Source organism: Bombyx mori, chromosome 12 (assembly GCF_030269925.1).
Source record: "Bombyx mori chromosome 12, ASM3026992v2".
Lineage (NCBI taxonomy): Eukaryota > Metazoa > Arthropoda > Insecta > Lepidoptera > Bombycidae > Bombyx > Bombyx mori.
In genome coordinates, this window is record NC_085118.1 from 2,825,842 (window position 1) to 2,850,041 (window position 24,200).

General features: G+C 35.7%; 2 protein-coding genes across 4 annotated transcripts in view; both read left to right on the forward strand.

The window, feature by feature from the left end:
* The first annotated feature begins 5 nt into the window (after positions 1–5).
* LOC119629235 (ecdysone oxidase-like) lies at positions 6–839 on the forward strand. The gene has a single exon (XM_038014414.1). It carries the CDS (start codon positions 6–8, stop codon positions 837–839), a length of 834 nt encoding a protein of 277 aa, XP_037870342.1.
* A 2,482-nt stretch (positions 840–3,321) lies between these two features.
* LOC101739974 (histone acetyltransferase KAT7) overlaps positions 3,322–24,200 on the forward strand; it is a 36,694-nt gene continuing 15,815 nt past the window's right edge. The window contains exons 1-8 of one of the 3 annotated variants that reach the window (XM_038014399.2): positions 3,322–3,495; positions 5,320–6,132; positions 6,719–6,870; positions 8,308–8,444; positions 9,449–9,642; positions 15,557–15,762; positions 17,601–17,793; positions 18,213–18,407. In XM_038014399.2, coding sequence (XP_037870327.1) covers positions 3,481–3,495; positions 5,320–6,132; positions 6,719–6,870; positions 8,308–8,444; positions 9,449–9,642; positions 15,557–15,762; positions 17,601–17,793; positions 18,213–18,407 — 1,905 coding nt within the window. In that variant the 5' untranslated portion in view covers positions 3,322–3,480. The remainder of the gene's footprint in view (positions 3,496–5,319; positions 6,133–6,718; positions 6,871–8,307; positions 8,445–9,448; positions 9,643–15,556; positions 15,763–17,600; positions 17,794–18,212; positions 18,408–24,200) is intronic. The other 2 variants (XM_021350067.3, XM_038014400.2) reach the window with 2 other exon arrangements.

The following is a 24,200-nucleotide window of genomic DNA, read 5'->3' on the forward strand; positions in this document are numbered from 1 at the left end:
CTGAGATGGCTATTTCAGTTATCAGTGAATCACCAAACGTCGGAAAAAACTTACAAGACCATGCCACTGTTCCACTCATCATAACTGAAGATAAAAGCAAGGTCACTTTTTTACAAGATGTTCAAACGTTTACCAAAATAAATGAGATGCCCGCACCGTGTCTTATAGGATTCGCTGCGGTCAATAAAACGCAAACTATACCAGACTACCAAATACTTTATTACAGATTTCCCGTTGGTACCATAATTCCTGTTTGGATTTGTAGCTTTGTATATGGTTTGGCTGACAGCATTTGCATATCTATCGCGAAAGCAGCACAGAGCAAAGGTGTTATTTTAGCTCTTGTAGTTCTTTTGTATCCAAAATCAACTGGTAAAGTTATTCTTAAAAGCAAAAGCCCTGGCGAACCCCCCTTAATTTACACAGGCTATTATTCTCAAGACGTAGATTTAGAGAAGCATGCAAAATACATCGAAGACTTTTTGACTTTGCTCGATACAAAACACATGAGAAAAACTCACGCGCAACCTCTGAACCTAAATGTAAGGCAATGCAAGCATCACAAGTTTAATACTAGAAAATATTGGAAGTGTCTTGCTTTGAATGTAGTTACGACTCTCTGGCATTCTGTCGGTACTTGCGCTATGGGTCCTGAAGGAGTAGGTGTAATTGACTACAAACTGAGAGTACATGGTGTGAAGAAACTGAGAGTCATTGATGCCAGTTCGATGCCGAAGATAGTCGGTGGGAATACAAATGCTCCTACTATCATGATTGCTGATAAAGGAGCTGATATCATTAAAACTGATCACGGTTTTATTGGACACCCTGACAACTAACAAAATGCTATGACGTGAAACGTTTGACGAATACGATTAAATTAGTTTTGAAGTACAAACATGCGTAATTTTGTTGATTTGAAAGCTCCTTAGGGGCCATCCATAAAGTACGTCACACGAATTTTAGGACTTTTGAACCCCTCCCCCCCTCCTTGTCACAGGTTGTCACATTTTTATAACCACCCCTCCTGATGTGACGTCACACATTTTTTAAATTTATGTATGTATTTAAAAATAATCGAGAGAAAACAGCTATTTTCATTTTTTACTTATTTTTATTAAATAATAATCTAATAAAATCAACATAAAGTCCAACATTTCATAAAACCGAAAAAACAAACGACTAGTTAGAAAATAATAAACGATTAATTATATTAATTAAAGATAAAAAACTTAATTATCGAGTGTCCATGGACTTTGGATCCACTCTTTTATATCAGCTATTACTGGTAAATCAGGCACTTCATTTTCGTTCTGAATTTGAACGTCAGGAACATCCTAATTTGAGTGTCTCACTTGCATTACAACGCCGCTCTAGAAGTTAAATGACGTTGCATGAGAGATTATCGCATAGCGAGAATGCTAAATTATTAATAAATATAGATCAAGTTTGTAAATTTTTAAAATTTTTAATTCACATACAAACTTTGCGTTTTAGTATTTTAAATTTTAACATGTGACGTCACAAAAGTATTGACCCCCCATGCCCCTTGTCACACGATGTCACACTTCGGTGATACCCCCCCTCCCCATTAACGTGTGACGTACTTTATGGATGGCCCCTTAACACCAACATGTGTTTTTGTAATCATTCCTCAGTGTTCAGCTGGATTATTAAGGATTGTCTACTGAAATTACATGCTGCTAGAGCAACGGCTCTCAACAAGCGCGTTGATAAACAATGTATACTTTCGTTTAATAAATAAATAATGTGTGACGGATTAGGCTGGTTCTATGATGTTTTTAAAATGATGACGTCTGTGTTGCTGACGCCATATTCTTCATCATTATCATTGCCTTCCATAATGACAGTAATTAAGACTCACTTTTCCAATGAATTCCATTTATTACATTTCAAGTGTAAGTTAATAACAGAGAGCTCCGCTTCGTTCGACTGCTCGAGCCGGACTGCATAGATAATACACATAAATTATAGCTAAGCAGCCCAAGCACTCCACAAAAATGTTTACGGGTTTACGGGTGTTTTGTGCGACAATAGTCACTCGTATTTAAAGTAGAAAGTGGGGGTAGCTTAGTCATGAATTCTCATAAATACCGTCTTAGACAGTTGTTGAAATGCGTAACATTAAGGAAACAATTAACTTTAACTATTTTCAGTTAACTAGATAGTGAAATTGCGCCGACATGTAAAATTTAATAAATGTAGCTATTCCTTCACAAAACTTTGCCTAAAAGTATGTAAAGGTGTCACGAATTTATAAATACGTAGTATGTCAGTCTGTCGGTAAAATAGCTTTAATGGTATGATTCTGTCATTCAGTGTTAGGGTTTTATGAATTACTAGCGGCCCGCTCCGGCTCCGCTCGGGTCTTTAACAAAAATTTCAACGATATTTGACATGATGTATTTTTTTAAATAAAAGAACACTATTGCGGCATAACTATAGACCTATGCTGTCGTGACACTTTTTGTAAATATAATGTGCTCTACAAAGTCTTAGTACATTATTTTATTCTATCATCAATAGTTTTCACAGAGCATGCGATGTAAATAATATTTTAGGTATTTTTGTACACCTTGGGTTACATTATTGGAGTTTTAGTAAGGATCCCTAATTTTTTTCAAAAATATTATAGCCTATGTCACTCGAGAATAATGTAGCTTCCAAGCAGTGAAATAATTTTTCAATTCGGTTCAGTAGTTTCGGTGCCTATTCAATACAAACAAACAAATCTTCCCTCTTTATAATATTAGTATAGATTAGTATAGAAATTTATTTCGATTGAAAAACGGCGAGTTTTTTAGCGAGTATTTTATCGGATTATTTCGAAAAATGTCCTATGTCGACCATGGATTAAGACAGACTGATTGTGAAACTAGTAGAGTAGATACGTTGTCTAGTAGAGTAGATACCGCGAGATTTGAGCGGGCCGAGACCGGAGCGAGATCGAACCGTGAACGGCGTCATAAAGTGGATCGAGCTTTAGTGTTTCTTTTGGTTATATCACTTATAACGTGCGTTGTCCGTAGCTTGTGAACCATTTATAGTACTATCTGAGAAAGTTCATAAGTGAAGAAAAAAAGCTGGGTGTTGTTCATAACTTTATTACATTTTAATCGATTTACTGAATTGTGAAATTCATTTCATTCAATTTCATTTCCATAGTTATTGTTATTTTCATATTCAGATGTTTTTTTTAAATTTAATAGAGATGGCACTGGCCTTTTTTGAAATTTAATTGCTAAGTAGTTTATTTTCATTGCTTTTGCCAATGGACGAATCAAGCAAAAAACAAAATTGTCATACGTCATTACTGTCAAATGACAAATAATGGTTGATAGCCAGCTTGTAAAAATAATTTATTCATAGGTAAATAAAAATAACTGATAATATTAACTTCAAATAAATAAAGCTATTTGAGATTTTATATACTTTATATTTCTATAAATAATCGGAAAAATGACGAATCTGGATGTAAGTATTGTTTGAATTAAACTCAATTCTATGACTAATATTTAGAAAAAAGGTACGTTTACATTGTGTAAATTGTCGATAGAAAGTACAATTGAAAAAAAAAAAACAAATATTTATCTTACAAGAATTAAAATACCTTAAAAGATACCAAACATGACTTACCTAACAACTTACTTATATATAAAACTAGCTGACCTAGCAGACTTCGTAGTGCCTCAATCGATAAATAAAAGATCTAAGGTTTTGTATAAAATAAACTTAAAACAAACAAAAGGAACCCGTCCGACGGGGGACACATCAAAGGAAAAACAAAATTGTTATTTTTATTTAATTCCGAGCATTTTCATATTTATCTACCTTTTAAACCTTCTCTGGACTTCCACAAATAATTCAAGGCCAAAATTAGTCAAATCGGTCTAGCCATTCTCGAGTTTTAGCGAGACTTAACGAACAGCAATTCATTTTTATTAGGAGTGGGTGATATAAATCGTATATAGATTCAATATCTATATATCGCAGCAATATCGTTGAATCCGATATCGCCCCGCACGAAATCTATATATCGATATCAGCCGATACACGATATTGCTCGATGTGATGCGCATCGGCATCGCGGCATATCGTTCCGATTCGTGAATCGAAATCTATATATCGATATCAGCCGATACACGATATTGCTCGATGTGATGCGCATCGGCATAACGTACCGATTCGTTAAATCAGCAATATTCGTTTGGTTCGTATCGAATCGGCCAGAGTGAGTGAGCGCACGATAGGGATATCATGTGATGAATGAAACAGAAACAGGCATTATCCATACAATTGTAAACCTTATATTTAAGTCCATATGTCTGTAGATTATTCTTAGCGTATCAGCAGGATACAATTTAGGAAAGAAGTTTCAACTTTCGACTCTAACTTGAATGCAGTATAGCCTATTTGCATCGTTGAATTTAATTTCACGCGCTTTGACCTTGAACTAGAATTTTTGGACAAGTGTTTATAAATACTTAAAAGTTTTTTGTGTTTGATTTTTAAAGTACACATTTTTCTATTTTTAGTTGAATCCAAATAATTGAGTTTATTTCTTGTGTTTGTAGTAAACTTTTGAAATCTACACTCTTTTGGTATATTTTGTAATTTTAAATTAAGACACAAAATACTAAAAACTGAAAATAATGTAGCCAGTCCTAAGCCTGGTAAAACGCCAAAGCCTGGCATGAAGGAAAGTTTTTTTGATATTTTTATTTTCATGTTCTTTTTATTACTTTAAAATCATATTATAAATTGATATCAGAAAACCAACCGTATAACGTTGACTTAAATCTATATCTACTACGATATTATATCAGCGTATCGTTTCAAATCTCAAATATCATGAATCGAGAAAATCTACTAGCTTCCATCAATATATAGATTCAGAAAATATATAGATTCAATATCCGATATTGATACTCAATATATAGATACGATTCGATACGCGGCAAAACCGATATTACCCACTCCTAATTTTTATATATATAGATTACTTTAAAGCAATATGTCACTGATTAGATCTTATTCTAGTTATCGAATGACTACAATTAAAAGGAAAAAAAACAATGAGTTTGATAAAAATCATCTTAATATCGTACTAAAATTCTTAATGTACAATAGAAATATATAAAAGAGAATATTTTATTGTTTTTATTGAGTTGATTGAGAGTGAGAGATTGAGCAAGTTGTTAAACTTGCCTTTTTCTCATTAAATAGAAAAAACTAAAACCAAAAAAAAAAAAAAATTAAGAGTCACCATTGTAAATAGTTATCATGGTAATATTTCAGGTAAGCAATAGTAGCACAGACAGCAGCTCTGGTTCTTCATCAGACTCGAGCAGCAGTGACAGTACATCCACCAGCTCTGGCTCTGGGTCCAGCAGTTCTGATTCTGAGTCATCAACTTCTGACACTCCTGTAACCTCAACTGCTCCAGCACCTAAATCTCCTACTAAAGCTAAAGAACCTGAGAAAAAGGAAGATGATAATCCAGAAACCACCACCAAGTCTAAGGCCTCATCTTCAAGTGATGACGATGTACCAAAATTGGAGAGCCCAAAGACCTTACCTCCAAGAAGACGCTGTTCTGCAAAACCTAAAACAGTCGCAATGGTACTTGCCAAAGGTAAAACGGCACTGAGGTCCTCGGGAGCTAAAACACCAAAACCAGCAGTAAAAACTGGATCAAAACCAAAACCAGAGACACGTGATTCTAATGCATTAAAGAAAAAAAGCATCTTCTCTCCTGATAATAGCTCAGAATCTGAATCGGAAAGTAAATCATTGAAAAGCCCTAAAGAATCTCCGAGAAGTAAACGAAGTTCACGGAAGTCGAGTGAGGAGAAAGTTGCCCCCGCAACACCATTAGGAAATGACGATTCAAATTCCAAAGATTCTAAAGACTCCAAAGATAGTGTAAAGAGAAAAAACGGAAACAAAGCAAATGGTCCACCATCAAAGAAATCACCAGACAACAAAAGTGTATCATCCTGTTCATCGAGTCAGTCCTCAATTGAATCTGTATCTTCAGACAGCGACAGCGAACCATCCACCAAAAAAGAAAATGGTAAAACTGGAAAGGTCAAGCCGAACCCCACTAAGGTATGTTCAAAAAAATAAACTGTTGATTATCAGATAGATTTGAAAGTTTTTCTGGTGTTTAGCAGTTGCCGGAATCAATGGTTGCAACAATCCAAAGTTTCGGTACTGGTGTATTAAAGATGATTGCTATACTGTAATAGAAGTAGACAATTGATGGTGCTGAATGAATGGTGAATGAGTAAAATCATTTACACCCTCACTTCTGTCACAGTAGAAACAAAGACCACCCACCCACGCATGATAACAAATTTAGAATATCTTACCAAAAGTATTTTATTTACCAAACTAATTAAATTTTGAATCTATATTAAAGTGTATTAGTCAGGTTATTTGTTCTCCTTTTAATAAAATGGATTGCTAAGTGTGGATTGTATAAAAACAGATACACAGTGAACTAAGTTATTACCAAATAGATGTGTTTATGTTCATAATTCACTAAATAAGAGAATAAAATTTAATAGATATTTATAAATTAATATTTTTTAGCATAATATAATTTCTTATGACTGTCATACCTATCTATCCATCTCAAAACCATATTAACAAAAAATGTAATTATAACTCAATGTCTATTATATTGTCTCAGCAGCAAGAAGATGTAATAAAAATAGATACACTAGAAGCAACAATGCCTAGAAAGCTAACCAGATCACTTTCCGCCCGTGTTTCACGTATAGCAGCTGCAACAAAGATTAATAACACAGATACGGATTCTGAAGTTGATGAAAAAGAGAAAGGGTATGTCGGCATTTTACATTAGCTTATAAAAACGTTTTTATATATAGTAATCGGCAAACTTCTTGAGCAAATGACCTTGACTGCGCAGAACCGAATTTTAGGTCACTTTGGTGGTGAGGGTGAGGCGCGACGGCAGGGGAAATCGTATCGAGCGCGTTATTGGTAGATCAGTCGAACCTTGCGTCCCGCACCGCGCCCTCCTTCCGCTTGCTCCCAAAAGTACGCTTGCGTACAGTGGAAAGTCTATCGTTATTAATCGTTAAGTTATTTGTTATAATTGCTTGTGGACTTTGTTGCCATTGCTATTTGTTGAGTGTTTGTTGATTTTTTATAAAACATACACTATGCCGTGACAAACTGGTGTAGTACTTAAAAGAAAGGGTAGAAAATTTGTGTACGACGTATATTGCTTCATTATAAAACAGGGGAAGAATGATATGGAAAAATTAAAACAGACTTCGGAAGCAACAAAAACATCAGTGAGTACTGTTAGGTGCATTATTAACGAAGCTAAAGGCTCTGGCTTGCTCGCCGTGTTTCGGACTCCGGGTAAGAAAAGATCAGGGAAGAAGAAAGTTACCGGAATGGATAGTTTCGTTCAATCTGTAATAAAAAGATGTAATCATAATAACTACATAACAAGCAGCGAAACTCCGTACCGTAGAAAGGCTTCGAAGAATTTAAAGAAGATATAAATTTTAATGGCTCGGAATGAAGCTTACGACGAATTATGAAAGAGCTAGGCTTCAGATGGAAAAAAAGAAAGAAGCTGGTAAATGAAAAAAGTAACATTCGATTACTACGAATCGAATATCTTCAAAAAATAATTAATTATAGACAAAAAAGAAGACCGAATCGGCCTAGTTGTAAACTACGCCGATGAGCCCTATGTCGACTCATCACGATGATAGCGACTCGGGTGATGAAAACAGTGATGATGATGATGGTCAAGATTATGATAACGAAAAAAAAATTACAAATACCAGCTTCGCTTTAACTGAACCAAGACCTGGCAACAGCTCTAGTTTTGACTTAATAGAAGGAATATACCCCAAGATTAAATTATTACAATTATTAACCTATATGTTTTGTTGATGTTCTAATAAATATATAAATAAATACATATGTTGATTTTAACAATTTAATAGCATTATGACGCAGAGTAAGTAATGTTTTTGCACGTGAGTGTACCATGCGCAAACTTACCCCCACTACGTCAACAAATGCTCAAGAAGTTTGCCGGTTATTATACCAGTGAATATATGGATAACACATATGATTTGTGAAAAAAATATTTTTTCTTTTTTCTTGAAAAATCTAACTTAACATCTCTTTGTGTAAATGTTATCAGAATTTATAATATTTCATTATAAAGATGTTATAATAAATAAATGTGTTACAATATCAATTATATTTTAATTTCGTTTTTTTTCTCAGAAAAGATACCAAAAAACCTCTAAAAGGCAGGCCTGGTATTCAAACCCGATCACCAGTAATACCACCACTTTTGACAACGGCTGAACCATCAGAACGTCGTTGTCCTGTGCGAGGATGTGATTCCTTAGGACATTTGGGTTTGAACTTCAAACTAGTTAAATAGTTGTTAAAGACATTTAATAAACACATACATGTAATAAATACAGGTGGAGTGTGTCAAAGCAATATTCCTTGAAAAGTTGCATGATGAATTGTTGCCATGCTCTGTTATATAATAATATAATGCTTAATTTTTCACATCAAGTTGGTATTGTTTTTCTGTGGTATTTAGGCTTCAAATCATGTTATTGGATGCGTGTTGTGGTTAGTTTTTTAGTGTGTACCTACTACTTTTATATATAACTAAAGATAGATGATTTGTCAAGGAGTTGAATAAGTGAAAAAAAACAATGTTTTCATTTCCTGTATCGGTTCTCATATTTCCTTTGCAGTGGGTCATGCTTTTATCTGGTTTTCGGTCACTTCTATAGAACTTGTTACCGCGACTGTGACGTGAATAATAAAATATTAATACTTTTTTTTTTATTGCTCAGATGGGTGGACGAGCTCACAGCCCATCTGGTGTTAAGTGGTTACTTAGACATCTACCATAGACATCTACAACGTAAATGCGCTACACACCTTGAGATATAAGTTGTAAGGTCTCAATATAGCTACAACGGCTGCCCCACCCTTCAAACCGAAACGCATTACTGCTTCACGGCAGAAATAGACAGGGTGGTGGTACTTACCCGCGCGGACTCACAAGAGGTCCTACCACCAGTGATTACGCAAATTATAATTTTGCGGGTTTGATTTTTATTACACGATGTTATTCCTTCACCGAAAAATTGGTACCCGCATACGGGATTCGAACACCGGTGCATCGCTACATAAGAATACACCGGATGTCTTATCCTTTAAGCCACGATGACTTTTAATGACTTTTTAGTGTTTTATTGATCGCTCCGATGAGGTTTCCCGAGCACAATACACACCAACCACAACCTCAACTACCTAACTGATCTCGCATTAGTGACTCCGATGTGACTTGAAGACCTTCCGATGTGGAGTCAGTGACAGGGGATATGTGTTGCGGCAGGTGGCAAGGCGGAGCGGCACTTCACGTGGGCGGCGTGTCCGCTGTACCACAACGTGTCGGGCGCGTGGTGCGCCGCCGCCAGCGAGGAGCGCGCCGCCGCCGCCGCCGCCCGCCGCCGCGCCCTCGCGCACCTCTCGCAGCGGCCGCGCTCCATGCCCACCATAGAGCAGCGAGCCTACCAGCTCAAGGTCAAGGTCAGTCCGCCGCGGTCTGCGCGCCTAGCTATAACTTAGCAGAAGTGAAAGCCATGTTCAGTCTTCTCTCCCACCATAAATAGATCGACAATGAAACGATATTTTTTGGACGAACGAATTCCTTATGGGACGATGCGGAGGGGTACCCTAACTGGGAAAAAACGTCCGTAACGTAAGATTTTTATTAGTAATGCACACAGTATACGACTTAACTTTGTAATAGCGTACAAAAAATAACATATTTTTTATCATTCATTGACCACGATCTCAGAGCGTTCGTTTGCGCAATACACTAACTCTTATGCAAACAACCGTGAATGAAGTGTACCACAATAAGTTCGCACGTTACTGAATGACCGTGGGTTGTTGCGAAACCTCCAGTTTTATTTTCTCTATACCTCGAATATAACTTAAAATTAATATTTTTATAGTCAATTTTAAAATTAATATTTTTAACTCATAGTAAAACAAGTGAGTTATAAACAAATAGTGATTAATATCTACAAAAAACATATATTTAAAACTTGATTCATCTACATTAGTGAACAAAATACATAATTCATTGTGCATAAACTATAAACAAAGAGATTAAGTGTCAAACTTAACAAACAGCATCTGTTGATTACATTCAAATTTAAAAACTGAAGCCACTTTTTCAACTGTCATTAACAATTGGATATGATCAACAATTTAGCAAGAATTAGTAAAAGTTATTTCTGGCCATTATAACAAACAGAGGGCGCGGACGCTGAAATAAATACTCAAAATAATTTATTAGAAATATTTACGAATACTAGAGGTCAATGACATATGTACTTTCAACAATGGAGGATAACAGTAATGTAACTATAAGAGACCGGAGACGATTCATGATGACTGGATCACTGTCCATGGAGTCAACTGACTCGCTAGAAGACGCACCTTCCAGTATAAATGCAAGGAGTATGATCGACCTGTCTACTCATACAATGACTAGTCATCAAGAAGTAATAACATCATTGCAACTATCCATTGAGAATCTGAAGAAACAATTACAGACTACTCGTAGTGAAAATACAGTATTGAAACAAAAATTAGATGAACAAATACATATCAATAAGCAACTTAATAAGCAAATAAATGGAACTACGGTATCCAGTTCAAAGAAGAAAAATAATAATAATAAAACAGAAATAAGAGCCATGAAACCAAACATAGAAGCTAGAAAATTAGATCTGGACCTAGAATTTCAAACGCCTAAGTCTTCTCCCCTGGTACCTAAAGATACAAAAGTAAACCTTAGCCTCAGTCAATGTGATGATGAATTATTAGAATCCTCCCACATTGACAGGAACAAACCAACTCTGAAACCAAGTGGTAGTAGGAGATTACTCATATTTGGAACACAACAGTGCGTTGGACTAGCGGCTAAACTACTTAAAACTAGATTATATACGAACTATGAAAAATACCGCATCACGGCTGTGACTAAACCGTTTGCTTCGTCTGAAGAAGTCTTCAAATGTTGTGAAAATTTGAACTTAAATAAGGATGACAAGCTTGTCATTGGTGTTGGAGAGAATGATACAAACCCTTTCAAATTGTTAATAGAGTTATCAGCTACTTTGAAAAGACTCTACGAGGTAACTGTGATAGTTTTAAGAATAAATTATAATAAATCTTTAAATGTGAGCATGCTTAATAACAATGTAAAATTAGTATGTAATAACTTTCCAAATTGTTATTTTATAGATTACTTTGGTTCTAGTTATAATAAAAATAAGTATATAATATGCCAAAAAATAAACTACATTATAGATAGTATAGATTATGATACGAAATACTTGTCATTGAAAAACAATAAAAATAGTACGTTACACACAATTGAAATAAAAAATGATACTTTAGGTAATTTAACTAAAAATAATTCAAGATATACTCAAAGAACTATACTGGACTACTTTAAAAAAATAAATATACAAACCCCTAATTGTACGAGTATACAAGCATTACCAACAAATAATAATTTATTTTTTCGTAAATAATAAAGAACGTAATATAGATTGTAAACTAACACTATTGCATCAAAACATAGCTGGGATATTAGGAAAAATAGATTTACTTAAAATTACTTTAGATGAGCTTTATAGTCAGAATACTGATATAGATATACTATGCTTCAGCGAAACATTCCTCAAAGTAGGGGAAGAATCTAAACTGGTATTAAGAGGATATAATATAGCTAACTTTTATTCAAGGAGTAAACAAAGAAGGGGTGGAGTAGCAATACTATGTAAAGATTACATAAGCTCTAAACCTATCTTGTGGTTAAGAGACTTAGCATTAGAGTTTTCCTTTGAATGCTGTGGTATAGAGATTCCGGAATACAAATGTATAATTATATGCATCTATAGAACACCAAATTCAAGAGTACAAATATTTTTAGATAAAATCGAAATTGTATTAAGCACAATTCGTAATAAAACAAATAAGAAAATTATTGTCTGTGGTGATTTTAATATAAATTTATTAAAAAGCTCCAATGTATTAAATGAATATAAAAGAATAACACAAAATCACAGATTTAATATTCACATTAACGAACCTACCCGACAAAATGCGTGCTTAGATCAAATAATAAGCAATGTTAGTGAAGCAGAAGGCAAAATACATTCCCTGGGATTATCAGACCATGAAACTGGACAAACAGTCTGTATTCCTGTGAAATATGTAAAAAAACCACAAAAGATATATTACATTAGAAAACGGGACTTTGATGAATATAATATTAATAAATTTATAGAATACGTAGCTTCCTTGTCCTGGACAGAGGAATGTGAGATGACTGATTTAAATGCAGCATTTAATTCATTTCATGATCATATTGTTCTACTCTATAACTTATGCTTTCCTTTCAGAAAAATTAAAATTGATAACAATAAAAGCCAAAAAACGCTATGGATTACTACAGGTATAAAAAAATCATGCGTAAGTAAAAGGAAACTCAGATATTCATATATAAAGAATAAAACTACTAGTTCAAAAATTAAATATAAAAAATACAATAAAATATTAAAATCATGCATAATTACAGCTCAAAAAATTAGAAACGAACATCATATAAATAAATCTAGTAATATATGTCGGACATCGTGGAATATTATAAAGCAAAATGACAACAAAATTAATTCAAATAACAAAAGCAATATTAAACAAATTTTACATAATGGCAGAGTAATCACTGACACTACAGAGATAGCTAGCATATTTAACAATTATTACATTGAAATAACAAATGATGAAAACAAAAACTATAATAATATACAAGCAATAAATACACAAAACACAAATATATCTAGCTCAAGTATATTTTTAATGCCAGCTACATGTGAGGAAATTTATAAAACAATTCATTCTCTCAATAATACTAACTCAACAGGTTATGATGAACTTCCCACCTTTATACTAAAACAATGTGCAATAGCCATTACACCTATACTCTGTCATATTATCAATCTTTCATTAACTGAAGGTACATTTCCTGATAAATTGAAAATCTCAATAGTGAAACCTATATACAAAAAAGGACATAAGGAATGCATCAATAACTACCGACCGATTACTTTAATACCTATACTTGCAAAAATATTCGAAAAAATCATGCATTCTAGACTCACAACTTTTCTTAATAAATCTGAAGTTATAAAATCTGAACAACACGGTTTTCAAAAAGGCAAATCTACTACACTAGCAGCTTTTAAACTCATTAGTAAAATTACTGAAAATGTAGACAGAAAAATACCCACGGTTGGAGTTTTCTTTGACATGACCAAAGCCTTTGACTTTGTTGACCATAACATTCTTCTACGGAAGTGTAATAATTATGGCATTAGAGGGATAGCTGAAAAATGGCTTAGTAGTTATCTAAGCAACAGACAACAATATGTTGAAATTAGGGATATTGATAATAACAATGAAGAAGTGGCTTTTAAATCTTCATTAGCGTATAATAAAGTAGGTGTCCCACAAGGGAGCATTTTAGGACCGCTACTCTTTATCATTTATATAAATGATCTCCCAGAACACATACATTACCCATGCAGCTTATTTGCTGATGATATAGCCGTTGTAATCACCAAAGATGCCACACTAGATTTAAATGATGAGATAAATGCTACTGTTAGTAAGGTCATAGATTGGATGAATAAGAATAACTTAAAAGCTAATTTAGACAAAACGAGATATATACAATTCTATAATAGACACAAATTTATTAATAACTTAAATATAACTTATAATAATAACACACTAAATGAATGTAATAGCATAACATTTTTAGGATTAAATGTGGATAATCAATGTAGCTGGAATCTTCACATAGATATTACTTGTAGTAAAATTAATCGATTCTCATATGCACTTTGGCGACTTACAAAAATATGTAATTTAAAAACTGCATTACAGGCCTATCATGGATATGTCGCCTCAAATATCAGATACTGTATACCCCTCTGGGGAAATTCTAGTCACATAAATAGAGTGTTCATTGCACAAAAGCAATGTGTTCGTGCCATGTGCAATATTCATCCTCTGACTTCTTGTAAACCATTCTTCCAAAAACATAATATTTTAACTGTACCATCCATATATATACAAGAATGTTGTTTGTTTGTTAAAAAGCACCCACAATTATATAAATCGTGTGGCGAGTACTGTCAATTTAATACAAGATACCCTACTAAACTAATGTTACCAAGTATAAATACTCGTTACTACCATACAAACTGTTATCCTATGACTATCAGAATATTTAATAAGATACCAAACAGCATAAGAGATCTTCCACTAACTCAATTTAAAAGAAAATTATATTTATGGCTGATGGATAAGGCTTATTATAGTGTGCAAGAATTTTTAAATGATAAGTGTTGTACATAATAAAATATTAGAATAAGAAGTGATAGAATGTAAAAATAGATAGATTTAGTAAATTTTGTGTTATAATTAATATAAAAATAAATTAAATTTTCGCATGCCTAAACAGGCGAAATATATGAAGCTATGTCCTATATCTTGTAAACTATATTTCTGGCGAATAAAGATTTTCTTTCTTTCTTTCTTTCTTTCTATAATAAGGAACTTCGTTCCTATCCGGTGTCCCACGACATTACACATCTTTTTTTATTGCTTAGATGGTTGGACGAGCTCACAGCCCACCTGATGTTAAGTGGTTACTGGAGCCCATAGACATTACAACGTAAATGCGCCACCCAATTTGAGATATAAATTCTAAGGTCTCAGTATAGTTACAACAGCTGCCCCGCCCTTTAAACCGAAAGGCATTACTGCTTCACGGTAGAAATAGGCGCGGTGGTGGTGCATACCCGCGCGGACTCACAAGAGGTCCTACCACCGGTAATTACGCAAATTATAATTTTGCGGGCTTGGTTTTTATTACACGACGTTATTCCTTTAGCGTGGACGTCAATCGTGAACATTTGTTGAGAACATAATAATATCGTCTTCTCGCATTAAAACTGTATACTCTCAAAACTTACTAATTTTACTGCAGAGTGTTTTAAAGGTTTAGCATGTAATATTTTTAATGTTAATCAAATTTGCAACATTTTTTTTTTTACCATTTACATTATCTCTCTTTAAAGTAAGATAAAATTATGTATTAATTTTGTTAATAGTAGTTAAAACATAGGTAAACTTGTGTTTATTGCTGTTGGTGTGTCTAAATAAATAAACTAAAAAAAACAAAACTAGCTACGCTCTTTTGACGACAGTATTTATGAGAAAAATACTGGTGATACCAAATGATTCCGCATATTAACTCAATTTCGAACTTTTTGGAAATTGTACACTTTTAATGCGAAAAGGCGAATTATTAGAAATTAAATTAAATAATTCATTAAAATTTTTGCTTAAGGATATGCGTTCGAAATGGAAGGGCAGTCAGGAGCTAAACGAGAAGTTGGCAGCGTCGGGCAACGATGAGTTGACGGAAGAAAGGGAACCGATATTGGAGGGCTTCGCTCCCGATTACGATCTGAGATTGTTCCGGGAGGCCCAGGCCTTGGCCGCCATCAAGATAGAAGAAGAACTCGGTGAAATAATCACAGATAGAGGCACTAGGTGAGTTATCGTTAATCTATCTTATCTTATCATCATCACTACATAGTATAAAACAAAGTCGCTTTCTCTGTCCCTATATCCATATGTATGCTTAAATCTTTAAAACTACGCAACGGATGTTGATGCGGTTTTTTTAAAAGATAGAGTGATTGAAGAGGAAGGTTTATATTATGTATAATAACATCCATTAAATAGTGAAGAAATCAATAATAAATAACAGTTTCCGAAGCGAAGCGAGGGCGGGTCACTAGTATATCTATATATATATAAATGAATTGCTGTTCGTTAGTCTCGCTAAAACTCGAGAACGGCTGAACCGATTTGGTTAATTTTGATCTTGAATTATTTGTGGAAATCCAGAGAAGGTTTAAAAAGTAAATAAATATGAAAATGCATTTTGTTTTCTCTTTGACGTGTCCCCCGTCGGACGGATTCCTTTTGTTTATTTTAAGTTTATTTTATACAAAAGTTTAAGTCTTTTATTTATCGATTGAGACACTACGAAGTCTGCCGGATCAGCTAGTACTAATATAAAAATCTACAGTGGTTTTTACGGATAATCCGTTATAACTACTGAACCATGCATCCGATTGACTTGAAACTTGTTATCCATGTAGAAAATACATGTACTTAATGGATAGGCTAATATTTAGCATTGGACTCCCTACGCCAGTTGCGGGGGCGTTAATGATGAGAGTCTTTATGGGGGTGAAAAATAATAATGTTAATTTTAAATGCTCAGCGAAGCGGACGGGTACAGCTAGTTTTGTAATAAAATTAATCTTAAACAAGGTTAAAAAAAATAGTTTTTTTAACAAATCATTATAATATTAACTTTGTTCACCAGTGGTCATAGCTACCTATGAATTTGATAACGTTGTGTATTTGCTGGTATATCTACACGGGCAATAAAAAAAAATAGATTTTCAAAAAAGTTTGTCATCTTGTGACCAAGCTATAAGAAAAAATAAAATAGTTCAATTAAGTATGTATGTATAAAAGAAAATTTGTTGAAGGACAATGTCTAAGTCCATCTTTTGCGAAGCGGTTAGTGGGGCCCACGGACAGCATATGAATAACGCCGTCTATTTTATGTATAGAATTAGTGCACACCTTAAATATCGAAGGTGAAAAGCTATTTGGTATAAGCGACTTTTCTTTGTAATTAAAGGTGCGGTTTATTTGGTATTGGCATCAACTATTCGATGTTTTACTTCAATTAAGTTTACTCCATTCAAATAGCTTTTAAAGAAGTTTTTTTGTTCCAAAGATTTTTTTTCCTAATTTTAAAGTTTAAATGCCTTTTCTGTAAAGTTGCAAAAATGTCGCTTAAACCAAATAGCTTTTCACCTCTCGATATGATTGCACGAATCACATATGGTCCGCCCGCTGAGAGAAAAAGCTCCTAATAAGTCTTGAAAGAATAGAAAAAAGTTTGAATTTCGCGTTAAATTTCTATCGATTACATTCTCTTTGCGGCCGTACTATAGGTGAGCAATCTGTGCATCACAATAGATTTTAACTGGTGGTAGGACCTCTTGTGAATCCGCGCGGGTAGGTATTACCGCCCTGCCCAATTCCGCCGTGAAGCAGTAATGCGTTTCGGTTTGAAGGGTGGGACAGCCGTTTTAAGTATACTGAGACCTTAGAACCTATATCTCAAGGTAGGTGGCGGCATTTACGTTGTAGATGTCTATGGGCTCCGGTTACCGCTTAACCTAAGCAATAAAAAAAAAAAAAAGATTATTATGAACCCGTAATACCTAATAGCTAGATTTAAACACATAAAAATGATGTAACCCGACAGCAATAAAAATATAAAGTTTATCCTATTAAAGGACGTATCACGACAGGTTCGTAGTGATGGGTAAATACATGATGGAGGTGTGGTACCAGTCGCCTTACCCCGGGGCGGCGGCCAGGGTCCCGCGCCTCTTCGTCTGCGAGTTCTGTCTGGCGCACCAGCAGAGCGCCGCCGGGGCCGCGCGACACCGAGACAAGTGCGTCTGGAGGCACCCGCCCGGAGACGAGGTTCCGTATCATTCATAAAGCCCTAATTTTTTTTAAGAGATTTTATGACCTGGTAATTAAGACCTTTAAGTCGTGTCTTATTTTAATTTATATTCTTATTTTAACGAACAATGATAATATGAAGTGAAATGAAATGAAATGAGATGATATGGGATGATATAATAATATAATCTCAGTAAAATTGTGGTCATTTACTGAGACTATAAAGCCCCCATTATTGCCTCTCGATCACAGACACATAGGCCTCTCCCCCCTTCCATCTTCTTCTATTTTTCTTTTGATATCGTGATAGTGAACTTGTCGCAACCCTAGTTGTGATTGTAACTAATTTAAGGCAACATTAATATCATAATTGCCATTAAGGGTGTGCAAGTGTGCAAGACGTTACACTATACAACTGAGACTTAGTACTCATACAGGTGTACAGGAAGGACGATCTCAGCGTTTGGCAAGTCGACGGCCGGAAGCACAAGCAGTACTGTCAGCAGCTGTGCCTGCTGGCCAAGTTCTTCCTCGACCACAAGACCCTGTACTACGACGTGGAGCCGTTCCTCTTCTACGTGATGACCAACGCCGACAGCGAGGGTTGTCACATTGTGGGATATTTCAGTAAGGTACGATCGTTTAAAAGGTTTTTTTTTAATGCTTAGATGGGTGGACGACCTCAAAGTTGAAAAATTGTCCACCTGTAAACGGCATGTTATTGTTGGAAGATTCACCGAAATATGTGGTCAGAGGATATTTTTTAATACACTGAGATGGTGCTCCTTACTTCTACCATCCATAGGCTTTACGAATAAAATGCGATTTTTTTGTTTTTTTTTCCTGCCTTTTTATTGCTGTGATGGGTGGCCGAGCTCACAGCCCACCTGGTCCTAAGTGGTTACTGGAGCTCATAGACATCTACAACGTAAATGCGCCACCCACCTTGAGATATAAGTTCTAAGATCTCAGTATAGTTACAACGGCTGCCCCACCCTTCAAACCGAAACGCAGTACTGCTTCACGGCAGAAATAGGCAGGGCGGTGGTACCTACCCTGCGCGGGTCACAAGAGGTCGTTTCAGCCGATACGTGAAACTATAAAAAAAAATTTAAGCATTAATGTTTTTAGTTTTATTGAACAGTCAATAAATTCGTATTTCATAGCAGAACGAACATTTCCTTAATATCTTTAACCACATTTTCTTAGGAGCTTTCGGGGGGTACTTAAAAAAATCATTCCTTAGTGCCTATTTAACAGCTTATGTTCTACATTGTGAGTTGGTGAGCTAGGGATTTGTTTTACTAGTATATACATACATGAGCTTTGAGCATGACCTGTGGCAAGCAGTGGTAGCTTGGCAGCATCACTTGTGACCCCAATTAGGTATAACTACCCTGTAAGTGCATACAGTTTTAGAATTCTTCGCTAAATCGAAATATGTACAATTACAACAGATAACAAGTAATTTCATACAAATTGAATCTTAGTATGTACTTATATCTGAAATCAAAACAAAACGCACACATGCACAGTGGTGTAGGATCGTCTGCATAGCGTAGCGTAGTGTTTACGTACCGGCGTAGTAGGGACGCCATTGAGCGTAGCGTCAGCTGTGAGGTCGACGACCCCCGAGACGACGCACCCCCATGCACCGCCCACTTCATAGGGTTGAATGTACGTCAGTTTTAATTTTTTTATTTTTAACATATCACGGAGTTTTTAAGGTTTTTATTATACAAATGAAACTCAGCCCAGCAACGTAATACTGCAATTTGTTTATATTTCCATTCACATAAAGTGGAGTTTCTACGTGTACGTTTACGTTTACTCACCGTTAGCAGATGCTGAAGCTAGTAAGATATATGTGTTTCAACTTACAAACCCAGAATAATAAAAAAAAAATTACTATTTTATGCATAATAACAAAATCTCTTAGTTACTCTTCCTGAATGTTGTGAAGACAAACCATCATGCATAGGGAACAAGTTAAAAAATTGTCCACCTGTGAACAGCATGTTATTGTTGGAAGATTCACCCAAACATGTGTTCAGAGGATACTTTTTAATACACTGAGATGGTGCTCCTTACTTCTTCCCTCCCTAGGCTTTACGAATGAAACACGAAGTATTTTAGATTACTTTCTGAATACAGTTTCTTTTTGGGTTTTTTTCTGCCTTTTTTTATTGTTGCGATGGGTTGCCGAGCTCACAGCCCACCTGGTGTTAAGTAGGTACTGGAGCCCATAGACATATATAACGTAAATGTCGCCACCCACCTTGACATATGAGTTTTAAGGTATCCATATAGTTACAACGGCTGCGCCGTCCTTCAAACCGAAACGCATTACTGCTTCACCACAGAAATAGGCAGGGTGGTGGTATCTACCCGTGCGGACTCACAAGAGGTCCTACCACCAGTAAAACCTTTTCTAGTAACCTCGAGGGTTTATACTAGATTCACAGAGCCAATAGATGAACTCACGGGGCTCTAACTTGACGACGTTGCTAACACTAGCCCTAGCAAGAGCAGTGTTTCGCAGAATCTATCACCGGATCGGAAACGCGACCCACTGAGCAGATCCGGCAAGAAACTCGGTGCGCTGTGTCTATGGATTAGAATTTTTTTTAAAAGCCTTAGGAAGTTTTATTTACGCGTGTTTCTTTATCTCTCTTCCTCTGTCACCTTCATCTTTTTATCTTTTTCGTAACCTCTTTTCCAGCTTCCTCCAAATAGCTTGAAATCGTCTACCTAGACGTGATAGTGATCTTTGGAGCCACACTACCTACAGTCATAAGTCTGGATTCCAAGGCTGTGACACCGGTTTACAACACAATTAAGGTTTCCATCTCATGTCTCAAGCATCGAAGCCACGGCATTCTCTTTCTAAAGGATCCAGCTTTTTTTTTATTGCTTAGATGGGTGGACGAGCTCACAGCCCGCCTGGTGTTAAGTGGTTACTGGAGCCCATAGACATCTACAACGTAAACGCGCCACCCACCTTGAGATATAAGTTCTAAGGTCTAGTATAGTTACAACGGTTGCCCCACCCTTCAAATCGAAACGCATTACTGCTTCACGGCAGAAATAGGCAGGGCGGTGGTACCTACCCGCGCGGACTCTCAAGAGGTCCTACCACCAGTAAAACTACCTAAGTTTATCTAAATTGGCCATAATCGCGTATATTTCTTATTCAAACAAAATCCATTGGTTTTTTTCATTCCCGACACATTCTGTTTCTGTTTCAAACAAGTGATTCTTTGCACATTATAATGATTATATACATATATGCATATGAAACAAAAAAAAAAGCTAATTGCATTTTTTAACCCTTATTGAATTAATATTACGACGTAGGTTTTTTTTTAAACAATGAAGTTTTAAATTTTATCTATATTAAATTTTAATTAAAAGAAAGCTACATCAAAACCCTATTTCCTCTGTAGTACGATGCGCTACGGCACTCGTAGCGCCGTAGAACCCTTGACGTAAACCTGGTGCCATTGCCCGTAGAGCGTCTACGGCATAGTACAACGGTCCCAACGGTTACAATGGACGTGTACTGATAAAAAAAATTCATTCAAGTGATGAATAAGTTTACATGAATGACGTTTTGGAGTTTTAGGTAATTAGCTTGATCCGTGATTGCTGTAGCCTTGATTGATGAAAAACAAACAAATGTATGAATGCAATCGCTCTTTTGACCCGCGAACTTCCCATTTGTCACTCAGTTAAATTGATTTATAACAGGGGCACTCGTTTTCAATTGATTGTAAGGTAAATTTTAATAATTGCACAAAAAATGTTAGTCTACAGGTGGATAAATTATTGTATGTATTACAATATAAAGTAAGTACCTAGTCAGGTCATAAATTCTGTCACATGTTTAATGTAAAATAATTGAAACAAGTTTATTCATTATGTAACCATTTATATACCAAAATGAACTTAACAAAACATAGATTCTTATGACACTAAAGTTTATTCAAAATGACCTCCGTGATTTTGAATACAGGCCTTCAATCTGCGCGGCCAGTCGTCTATCGCAGCACGAACGAGGTCCATGTCAATATCGGCGGCTGCCTTAATCAAGGATGTCTTGAGTGACTCCAAATTGGGATGAGGCTTTGAGCACGCCTTTTCCTCCGAGTGTTGCCATATCTTGTAATCTAACGGATTCAAATCTGGACTGGAGGAGGGCCAGTCTTCGTGCCGGATGAAGTCGATTTCACGCGCTGCCAGCCAGTCTTGTGTGCTCTTCGCTCTATGAGCTGGCACCGAATCTTGTTGGAATACCCAGTGCCTGTATTTGAACATGGTATGAGAAACAGGTTCCCCAAGGTTCGTCAGGACTGTATTTTGATACACAACTGCATTCGTTTTTACACCTTTCTCACAAAAATGTACCTCTGTTATGCCCCAATAAGAAACTCCCAACCATACCATGAGCGAGGATGGAAAATGACCTCGTCGGACACGCGGAATACGGTTGCTCGCTTCTTCACTACTGTATGCGTACACTTTATCATTTTGTTTGTTGTAGCTCTCTTCTACGGTAAAAAATTTTTCATCCGAAAAAAGAATTTCCCGATATTTTTATCCCGCGTACCGCTTCAAAAAAGCGCGGCATCTCTTCAGTCTCAGGTCCATTAGACGAGCATTCAAACGATGTCCTGTTTTTCTTCGATATGCCCGAAGCCCTAAGTCTTAATTTAACACCCTTTTCACCGTGGTTCTACTTAACCCCATCTGAAGGGCCAACAGTTTCTGCTTACGTTTGGGATTTCTTTGAATTCGCGCCTTCACAGCTTTTATCACTGCTGGAGTCCTAACAGACCGAGGGCGACCACTTCTTGACCTGTCATCTACACTAGAGTCTTCATTGTATCGTTTGATGGTACGATAAACGAATCTTTTGGTTACATTCAAATTTTTCAGTATGTTAAAAATTTGAATTGACGCGTAACCGCAACGATGCAACGCAATAACTGCAACACGGTCTTCTTTAAGCGTCCACTCCATATTTAAAAATGAGTAAAATTCTAAAAGTATACATTTTTATTTTCATGAACAATTCGAAATTCGAATTCAATAAACTTTTTTGTGGCCAGCATTCTAAAAGAAAAGTTTTTACTGTGTGACAATACTTATTACCTGACTAGGTATATGTATGTGTATGTGTATTTGTATGTATATATATTGTTTTGTATCTTGTAATATGTTGTATCTGTGATATTATTATATATAATGTTTACTGTATGCACTAGGTTTGTGTTCCTAATTCTTCTTTCCTTTTGCGGGCCTACTGGAAGAGATTTCAAGCTGAAATAAGTAGTGCCCTTGTACTCTGTATCCTTATTGTCGTGTTTCTTCTAACAGCTGTGTGTACAAAATATATTAAATAAAAAAATAAATTTAATAGTTGAAAAGAACACGAATAAAAGCTTTTTTTTAAAGTTTATCTGCCTCATCCAAATCGCTGTTTCTAAAATTACCATATATCGGATAGTTGAAGCTGCTACTGAATCTAGCAATTTTACACACAGATGTCATTACAGAATGTCATCGCATCTTTGGGACGCCTAGATGAAATTTATTCTCCTTTTAGCTCTTAGCTTTAGCTTTAGTAATGGAGTATCAGAATAATTAAGGTTAGCGTATAGGAGAATTTTAGATTATACAACTATTAAAAAGTTCTAAATAAAGCAAAATTATGCAAATGCTACTATAACAATTGGAACATGCTCCTACGATTGTGATTGAAATAGATTATATACAGAATGAGATCTGTACTAAAAGTAGACTGTTTAGTATTCTTCTAATATTCCTTCTTGCGTCGATAGTCCTCAATGCTGAGGGTCGTGGCCATGAGGCTTTCTTGAGAAAATACACATGGTGGGGTCCTCCCACGACAGTGGTTTTGGAAGAGATTCAGTGTTTCGAGGCCGCTGAAGCCTTATTTAAGCCTTATTTAAGTCCGGCCCATGTTTAACTGCCGCCCGAAATTTGTCGTTGACTGTTTTACGGTAGAAAGGTCAAACTCCAACTTAAGTCTCTTCCTTTCTCATCCGGGCTTTGGACCGGCATTGGCAGAGTTAAAGTTCTTCTAGTATAGTATACATTAATATAGGTAGATGTCGAGGTAAGCTTAGATAAAACTATAAATTAATCGAAAACAATACGTATTTTACTGGTGGTAGAACCTCTTGTAAGTCCGCACGGGTAGATACCACCACCCTACCTATTTCTGCCGTGAAGCAGTAATGCGTTTCGGTTTGAAGGGTGGGGCAGCCGTTGTAATTATACTGAGTGAGACCTTAGAACTCATATCTCAAGGTGGGTGGCGCATTTACGTTGTAGATGTCTATGGGCTCCAGTAACCACTTAACACCAGGTGGGCTGTGAGCTCTTCCACTCATATCAGC